Raw genomic sequence first — 9,019 nt, forward strand, 5'->3', positions numbered from 1 at the left:
TGCGGGGCCGGGCAGAGGCTGGCGAGTGGAGCTGCGCTGCGTCGGCCGCCGCCCTGGGCGCACCGGGTGCGGTAGGTGTGAGCTCTCCGAGTCTCGGGACGGCCCCGCGGCAGGGGCGCCGTCGGGATCGCGACGGGAGCGAGGTGAGCCGGGAAGGGGCGTGTCCCGGGGCTCCGCGGGGGCGGCGGCGAGGCCTGCGGGCGGTCCCGACGCCCCCTGCGCCTGGCCCTCTGTCCTCCCGGGTCCGGGGCAGACACGAAATTTGGGTAAGGGACGTGTCCCTGCACTGGGTCGCGCCGCCCTCGCGGACTGGCTTCAGAGACCTGGGGGAAGCGGGCGCCAGCTGTGCGGGGAGGAATATTGACTCCAACGTAGGGCCCTAACGAGGTAGTGGGAGGGTGGCCCAGATGGCTCTTAATGTCCCTGCCCCCACGGAAGGGGCAGGGACACCCTCGGGGCGCTGGCGGAGCTTCCAGCAGGATGGGGGTGTCGGCCGGGTTAGGGGAGGGGGCTTAGTTTCTCTGAGGCGGGTGGGGCCGTGGGCTGGTCCCCTGAGGGTGAATGTGGGTGCCTGACTTTGCTTCCAAGTTCGAAGAAGAGAGGCATGGCAAGTGGGCGTCCTTCGTGTTATGGAGTCCCAGATGATGACGTCTCTGAAAATCAGCTGGCAGGGAGGGGCAGCCAGCCTGCTGCCACCGACTTCCTGGGGACCCTGGAAATGCTCTCTACCAAAAGGTGTGGGGGTTCTCCTAGGGCAGCGGGGAGGTCTCAGCCTGACCCTGGGGACCACACTTCGCTGGGATCCAGCGTTGGGGCAGGTGTTAAAAACCCCTAAAAGTTATTTTGCCCCTCAAAACGTAGTCTCTGGGGAGATAGGAAGTCCTCAGGGCCGTATGAGTTATCAGCAACCACTGAGGAAGGGTACAACTCAGGGTAACCGGACCCCCCAACCCTGCACACTCCCTCCTAGCTCGCCCACTCTGCCTTTGCCCTGACGCCTCCTAGCGGCCTTGGGGGGCATTCGCCTTACACTGTGGGGCTCCCGAGTTGGACAGCTTCTTCACAGTAGGATACCAGTGCCAGCCCACACCTCCCATGCCTCCCCTGGGCCAGCGGCTCCCCTCCGGGCCTTACCTTGGCAGCTTGTGAAATCCACCCTGTAATCCCATTGTATTTGTCCCCCTTTTGGACTGAAGTGTGCCTGCCTTCCCCCATTTGCCACTCCCTAAATGAAATTTCTGTCGCAGCCCTAACCCCCACTGTCCTGGTGACTCGCACTCCCTAGCAGGGGCTCAGCACGGCTTCGGCCCCAGTCCCCCTGGCCTCTGTCCGGCCACAGGAGGTCTGCAGGCTCCTCTGAGCTGGGGGCTGGCGGCTCAGAAGCTCCACCCCTGCCGCAGCTACCCCTGCGGCTCCCCAGGCTCAGCCTGAGATCCTGGTTATAGGCAGCCTGCTCTCCCCCGCAGGCACACTGTCCTCCACCCACCGATGCATCCGGCCCTGGAGGTGGGGCTCTTGGTGGGTAATTAGGTTTAGAGGAGGTTGTGGGGCCCCAGGATGACATTGGTGCCTTTCTGAGAAGAGTAGGAAGCTGACAGCTGCCACATGGGGGGACACAGGTGCCGTCTATGAACTAGGAGCGTCTGGGGACCGAGTCCACAGGCACCTGCATGTCCAGCGCCCCCTCCAGAGCCGGAGAAGGGAGGTCTGTGGCTCAAGCTCCCCGCCTGTGGGACTTTGCGATAGCCTGAGCAGGGGATAGAGGCCGGTTTACAGATGGGCAAGGTCTGAGTCACAAGGGGCACCGAGAGCCTGTATGGTGGCAGAACCGGGTGGTCAAGCCCCTATTCACCCTCCCCAGCCGGCCATTCCAATGTCCCAACAGTGGCCTTATGGTTAAATGCTTGTGTCGGGAATTTTCTTGCTTCGTCTTAAAATCAATTCCATTTGCTTTTCAAGGAAAATTTCTATTTGTTCATATTCTTTTAGTCCAGTATCTTTTCCTCTTACTAATTCAAAAAAAGTTTTTTTTTTTTTTTAATTAAGCCTGTAGAGTGTGTGCCCGGTGGCAAAGCAAGAAGACTGGCATGTTAGTCTGCTAGGGCTGCGACCTGGTGCTCCGCACAGGGTGCCTTAAACAATAGAGATGCATTGTCTTTCAGGCTGGAGGCTGCAGTCCAAGGTCAAGGTGTGGGAAGGGCGGTTTCTTCGGAGGGTGCGAGGGAGAATCTGTCCCAGGCCTGTCTCCTTGCCCTGTAGACGGCTGTCTTCTCCCTGTATGTCCCTCTGTGTGACAACAGTCACATGGACTAGGCCCACACTAATGACCTCACTTGAACTTGGTTACCTCTGTAAAGATCCTTCTCCAAATGCAGTCACGTGTGAAGTCCTGGGATTTAGGCTCCGACACAGGAGTGTGTGTGTGTGTGTGTGTGTGTGTGTGTGTGTGTGTGGCTGGGGAAACACAATTCAACCCATAAGCACAGGTAAGCCAAAGAAAAAGCAAACCAAAGCTGAGTCCCCAGATTTTATCCTTGATGCAGGGATGAGTCTGTTTTTCCGGGCTGCTTTCTTCAGATGCATAACAACTCGGCAAATAGAGATTTTTGTGTTCGCTGCAGCTGTGCCCCTTCTTTGGGCAATGCTTCGTTAAGCCTCTGTGGCTCACGGCTAGCATTTGAGGGTTGGCTGGTGGACAGGGCTCAAAGTCCAGGGGTTTCCCTTCTTTGAGCAGCCCAGCTAGACCCTCCGTGGCACAGGTGTGTAGACCAGAGACATCAAGATGCAGCACCCCCAGAGAGCCCTGAAGTTGAGAGGGAGGCAGAAAGGGGGGCCATGCGTGTGACGGAGGTGGGGGTAGGTCCCCCTTGAAGTCGGGATTTGTACTCAGACAGCAAGAGCGGAAAAGAAGCAGACTCACCCTGGTGAGCATCCTCTGCCCCTTGCTGTGCGCCCGTCCATCCCTGCGGCCTTCTGTCGGTCTGTCTGGCCAGGCAGCTTGCTGCTGCTCTCGGACCACAGCTCCCTCTCCTTGCTCAGACCATCCGCTGGCCCATGCACGTCTGGCGAGTGTCGGCCCCCTGCCCCGCTGTGGGCCGAGCTGCTGGCCCCCGAGGGAAGACCCTGGCGGGGCGCTCTGGGCTGGTGGAGGACGCCAGGCTTGCCCCGCAGACAGCTGGGGCTGAACCCATTGGCTTTCAGGACACCAGCAGCCATTTACCCATGTTAGACAGACTTGGGGTTGCACACTTCCTGTGTGACCTTGGGCAATCACTGCATGCCCTGCTTCAGTTTCCCTCTCTGCAAAATGGGGGTGGCAACAGCATCTGCCTCGGGGTTGTTGGGAGGAAGAGATGAGAAGGTGTGTGATCTCTGCACACAGCACCCCCCCCCACCCCAGGCTCAGGCCAGCACTGATCCTCCCTGTCCCACCCCCCACCTTCCTAGGGACATCCCAGAGGCCCCGGAGGAGGAGGAGGAGGAGTCCGAGGGCCCCCCCAGGGAGCAGGACCTGAAGGAGGCCTACGTCCAGCTGGCCCGAGGTGTGCAGGAGTGGCAGGACGGCTGTGTGTACCAAGGGGACTTCGGGCTGGACATGAAGCTGGGGCACGGCGAATTCTCTTGGCCCACGGGCGAGGTGTGTGGCGTCCCCTGGCACCTCCCCTAGGCCGTCTGTCTTCTAAGAGGGATGTGAAGTGAACTTGCAGATCATCAGCAGGAAGGGTGCTGGGCTCGTCTTTTTCCTGAGAAACTTCTGGAGCGAAACATTCCCAGAGATGTCCAGGGGCACACATGCAGTTGGCTTGCGCATTCCCAGATCGTGGCTGAGGAAGGGTTACTTGAGATAAATTCTTATTCCAGGCAACTGGTTTAAACCTTCACATTACTGCATCGAATTGTATTTACGTTGGTGAAATTGCCTTGTATTTAAGGTTAAACGGAAAGAAAGGATCTTGTAAATAATCAGATGAAAGCAGGCTCCAGAGCTGGCACAGTAGGCTGTCCAGGACCTCAGGGGAGGCTCCGGAGGGCGGAGCAGCCCGGCCTGGGGCAGGACGAGACCACACCTGTAGCCTGCTCATCGGGTGGGGAGATTTCCCGAGTGTGGGTACTGCTTCGAGCTGGGAAGACGGCCCGGGGGTGGGGGGAGCCCGGGGGGGCCCTGGGCTGGGGGAGCAGCCAGGGCTGGGGGCGTCGGTGCGTGGAGGACGGTGTGCCTGCTGGGGGACAGCAGGCGGCCCACCTGTAACCGGGGTCTCGGGTCTCCGGCTGAGCCTGGGGAGCGCAGGGGCAGCGGGAGCAGAAGCAGAGGCAGGCAGGGGGTGGAGCTTATGCCCCCTACCCGCCCCTCCCTGCCCGGTGCCTCTCCTGGAAGGCACCTCAAGCTCAGAGGAGCCTCCAGACCTCGTGTGACCCGGAGGCCAGGATGGCTGGGACCAAAGCCTGTGCTGAGGGCAGGTCACCGTGACACTGATGATTCCAGCACTGATTCCCGTGGAGCATTTCTTTTCGTTCTCAGCTAGTTTCTCTCTTTCCGCACACCGTGGTGTCCCGTGCTTGGACAGCCCTCGTGGGGGAGGTTTGGGTGTGCTGGCCTGTCCTGCGGAGCCCAGGGTCTGCCCGTGACGGGGTGGGTGTGGTGGTGGGGCCTTGGCCCCAGGACTGCCTGGCAGGACCCCCGGCTCCACGGAGCAGGTGCCTGGCCAGCCATGGCCGCTCACGAGCTGGTGAGGCGGGGGGACCAGAGGGCACGCCACTCATCAGCGGTGACCCTAATGGCCCCGGCACGCCAGCTCTGGCTGGTTTCATGAGGCTCCTGGTGTGCGTGCAGGGGTGGGGAGGGACGGCGTGGGCTGGGGAAGGGCTCCCTCCAGGGCTGCCTCCTCCTGGGGAGTGGACAGAAATCCTCCCTCCTGTGTCCGAACCGACCCTTGTACGCAGTTTGCGACTTAACATGTTTTCAGGGGGGGTCCGCTGCTCTGCCCCACAGACGGTCCAAGTGTCGGCAGCAGGGGGCAGCCCCCCGCCTCGTGTCCCTCTGCGCAGTGTCCTTGCGGTGGGCGTTTTGCGCAGGCGCGCGCGGACGGAGCCCAGATCCGCCCAGGCCAGACCGAAAAGGGCTTCCGTCGCTCTCGTAGCAGGAACGTCCATCAGCGGGGCTCACGTGGACCTGGGCCTGGCTGGGCCCAGCGATTCCGATGACCTGGTCGGGTCAGCCTCCGTCTCTCCCCATCTCTGTGTCGGCGCCCAGGCTGACCTCAGGAGCTGCGCCTCACGCTCCGGAGAGAGAGGAAAGGCCCTGAGGACGCTGGTCCGGCCTGGGCATGGGTCCTGTGGCCAAACCCAAATCAAGGCTGGGGCCGGGGGTCGGGGGGGTGGCCAGGCTGGGTCATTGGTGCCTGGGGTTGGGGGTCCTTCAGCCACCAGCCCCATGGGGGAGCTGTCCATTGCCAGAGGACAGAGGAGGGCACTAAGCGGCCACACCTGTGGTCCCGTGCCCACAGAGCGGTCTGTGCCCGCTGCGGGACCGGCCTGCTGCTGGCGTGGAAAGTGCTCGGCATAAGCACGGCACAGTTTTATCGTCCTGAGGCCGGCGGGGACACAGCCGCCACCAGCAGAGGCCGCGGCCAAGGCTCAGTGTAGCCTCGCCAGTGTTCTCACCCAGGGCCCCTAGGCTGCCCCTGGGGCCACACATGGGGCCACCTGGGTGAGCCAGGGGCTGGGGGCCCCCCCCACTGCCGGGCCAGCCTGCTGCCTATAAACCCAGGCAGGAGGGGAGCTGAGCCCCAGTCGGGGCTCCTGCCCAAACCCGGGAGTCACTCCGCAGTAGTGGCCATTCCGACACCTCTCCAAATTCCCGAGTTAGGACAGGCACACGGGGCCTCGGGGGCTGACCGGCTGGCGCCTGCCCTGTGTGACACAGGTCATGGCTCTCACAGACTCTTATGCCCCCCAACTTGAAGGGGCTCTGTGGCGGGGTTCCCCATGGTCCCGCCTTACTGCCAGCTTGGCGGGGGCTGCCTCCACCTGGGGGGCTTCCTGGAAGGTGGGGCTTCTGGGACCCAGCCTGCCACCGAGCTCTCTCCACAGTCCTACCGCGGGCAGTTTTACCGGGATCACCGCCACGGGCTGGGCACCTACCAGTGGCCCGACGGCTCCAGCTTCACAGGCATGTTTTACCTAAGCTGTCGAGAAGGCTATGGTGCCATGTACATGAAATCCAGGCTTTTCCAGGTGAGGGGGCGGGGCCTCGGGGGCGGGGCCTCGGGGGCGGGGCCTCGGGGCAGGGCGGCCAGTGAAGCTGCGGGAGCAGAGAGGGAGACCCAGAATCCGAAGCAGCTGCAGGCTCCAAGCTGTCCGCAGAGAGCGTGCTGTGGGGCTTGAACTCATGAACCATGAGCTCATGACCTGCGCTGAAGTCAGACCCTTAACCGACTAAGCCCCCCAGGCGCCCCTCAAAGACGAGTTTTTAAGCCTGTGGCGTGTAGCGTCCTACAGACACATCCTCCGGCATTACCGGCGTCGCCGTTAGTGTCATCAGCTGCTGTACCTGCTGCTGGGGCACGGGTGTGACCGCAGCTCTGGTGGCCTCGGGGCTGTTTTCCTCACGATACCGAGGAAGTTATTTCCTTATGCCGGAATCCCCTAGAAGTGGAGCTCCTGGGTCAGCTCCTGGGGTGTGAACGCCTTTGGCTCGGTGTAGACCCACAGCAGCTGCTTCTCCAGCCGCCTGCCTCCCCGCGCCCCCTTCTCTGGCCCCGTCCCCAGTCTTCCTCTGCGGCCTCCGCCGCCTCAGGGGCACTCCAGCGATGCCAGGATGAGCATGCACCCCCCGCCCCCACTTTCACAGACCACGGCGGCACTCGGTGCCTTGCTGCCACTCGCGGATTCTCCCGGAAGTGCTGCCCCCCCCCCTCCCCCCGCTTTGCACAGTGAATCCTCCTCGGTGTGTCTTACTGCTCCTTCATGTTCTTTCACCTGCTCTAGACCGTGAGCTTCCTGGGGGGCGGGGGTGGGCTGTGCATCGCAGACTTATTCCCCCAGTGCCTGGGGCTCTGAGATGGGGCCCTGTCCCAGGGTCCTAGGTGAGGGGCTGGCGCCAGGGAGTGTCGGGGGCGTCCCCACCGCGGCTGTTCCCCTGGCCCTCCCAGTGACTTCGGATGCCCTTCAGGGCCAGCTCTCCTGGGACGCGGGGCCCCTCTCCGACCTCCCTCCCTGGCCCTAGTCATGACCCAGCGTCTCCTTCCGTCCATGGCCGCCCGGCCCTCCCCTTGCCACACACCCCCACCCAGCACAGACACCACCCCACCCAGGGAAGGGCCCCGAGAGGCCCAGAAATGGCTGCACTCTGCCGGGCCCATGGGAAGGGGGTGAGCTCCCTCTCACCCACCCTCCTCCCGTCTTCTCAGGTCACACCCAACGAGGGTCTCTGACCCGGGACCCCGCAGCTCCATCTCCGCTGCTGGGGGGGCCGGGCCCACAGCGTCACTGCCGCAAGGGGTGCCCTGACACACTTCCACCTCGAGACCCCCGTCATGCTCCCCACCTTCCCAGCGACGCCCCTGCCGGCCACCCTGGGTCCGCAGCCGCTTCCTCCCGCAGCGCACCCCACGTTTGCACGCCGTGCTCGGGGCGTTCTCAGCCTCCCTCAGTATTTGCTGACTGAATACGTTTCTTCTGGAATGTTGTTGTTTTTTTAATTTTATTTTAAGAAACCGGTTGCAAAGCATAGGGCCCCGGTGGCCTTTGTCTCGCAGGGGCTGTACAAAGCGGACGAGCGGTTTGGGCCGGGCGTGGAGACCCACCCGGACGGCAGGCAGGACGTGGGGCTGTGGTTCCGGGAGCACCTCATCAAGCTGTGCACCGAGGGGCCCCGCAGCTTCTCCCTCCGCGAGTACCCCGAGTACACGGGCCTGCTCAGGCGCGGCCCCGCCGGAGGCAGCCCCGCGGCCGCCGAGGACGCAGCCCCGGGCCCGCCGGAGGGGCAGGACCCCTTCTTCTACGACTACAAGCGGTTTCTCCTGGACGATGACCTGACTCTGCCTCCAGAAATGTACATTTACTCGACCGACAACAGCCACCTGCCCGTGACCTGCTCCTTCCGCAAGGAGTTAGATGCCCGAGTCTTCCTTAGCGACGTCCCTCCGTTTGTTGAGGACGGAGAGCCCTGGTGTACAGCAAACGAGACTCCTCTGATGGTCAGGATCCAGAAGCACACTTACAAGTACAGGTAACTCGCCCCTCTGTCCCCTCCCGGGACGGCCCGCGCTCAGGGCCGCGCTCCGGCCGAGTAACTGGCGGGTTAGGGGGCGGGTTCACCCAAAGGGGCTTCTCCGGTTTGAGGGAGGCCGTCCAGCCACTGGGGGGAGGGAGGGCCGTGCGGGGCCCCTGGTCACGAGGCGGCAGGTGCAGACAGGTGCTGTGCCTTTGGCGTCCCAGGGGCCCGCGGTGCCGCACCCCTGCTCTCGGGGCAGCGGTCAGGGGGTTGTTGGGGAGCACGGAGCCGGGGCAGGCCTTGGAAGAGTGTGGAGCCCTCGGAGGGGCTGTGGAACAGGGTCAGCTCCCGAGTTGAGGGAGCCGAGTTCAAATCGGGCTCCGGGGCCCTGTGCGATTCCTCCGTGCAGCCCGGAGCCCGTGCGTCAGCCTCTGCGGTCGTGCCTGCCACAGAGTGCGCGTCGACGCCAGACGTACACAGAGAGGCGCCGCTGTCACCTCGGTGGGCGAGAGCAGGTCTGAGCAGAGCCCAGGGTGGGGGAGCAGGGGCGCTGGGGGCGGCCTGAGCCTCTGGCGTCTCGGCAACGGCCGGGGAGGATGGGGCCGCTCCGTGGGTCTCCACGGTGCCCCCCAGCTCCAGCCCAGCCCTGGACAGGTAGGCAGGTACCTGATGGAAACGGATTTTTTTAAGTTAAACATTAAGAATATTTTCATTTACTAAACTTTGTCATCAGATATCAGTAAAGTGTTTAGAATCCAGGTTTTGTAAGCACAAGTGGGTACTTATGGATTCATGGACCCCCCC

General features: G+C 63.0%; 1 protein-coding gene across 1 annotated transcript in view; it reads left to right on the plus strand.

The window, feature by feature from the left end:
• The window catches only part of ANKMY1 (ankyrin repeat and MYND domain containing 1), a 39,366-nt gene that overhangs the window by 1,392 nt on the left and 28,955 nt on the right, over positions 1-9,019 (plus strand). The window contains exons 2-6 of the mRNA XM_029936159.1: positions 254-266; positions 589-735; positions 3,448-3,637; positions 6,091-6,234; positions 7,758-8,230. Coding sequence (XP_029792019.1) covers positions 254-266; positions 589-735; positions 3,448-3,637; positions 6,091-6,234; positions 7,758-8,230 — 967 coding nt within the window. The remainder of the gene's footprint in view (positions 1-253; positions 267-588; positions 736-3,447; positions 3,638-6,090; positions 6,235-7,757; positions 8,231-9,019) is intronic.

Source organism: Suricata suricatta, chromosome 3 (genome assembly GCF_006229205.1).
Source record: "Suricata suricatta isolate VVHF042 chromosome 3, meerkat_22Aug2017_6uvM2_HiC, whole genome shotgun sequence".
Lineage (NCBI taxonomy): Eukaryota > Metazoa > Chordata > Mammalia > Carnivora > Herpestidae > Suricata > Suricata suricatta.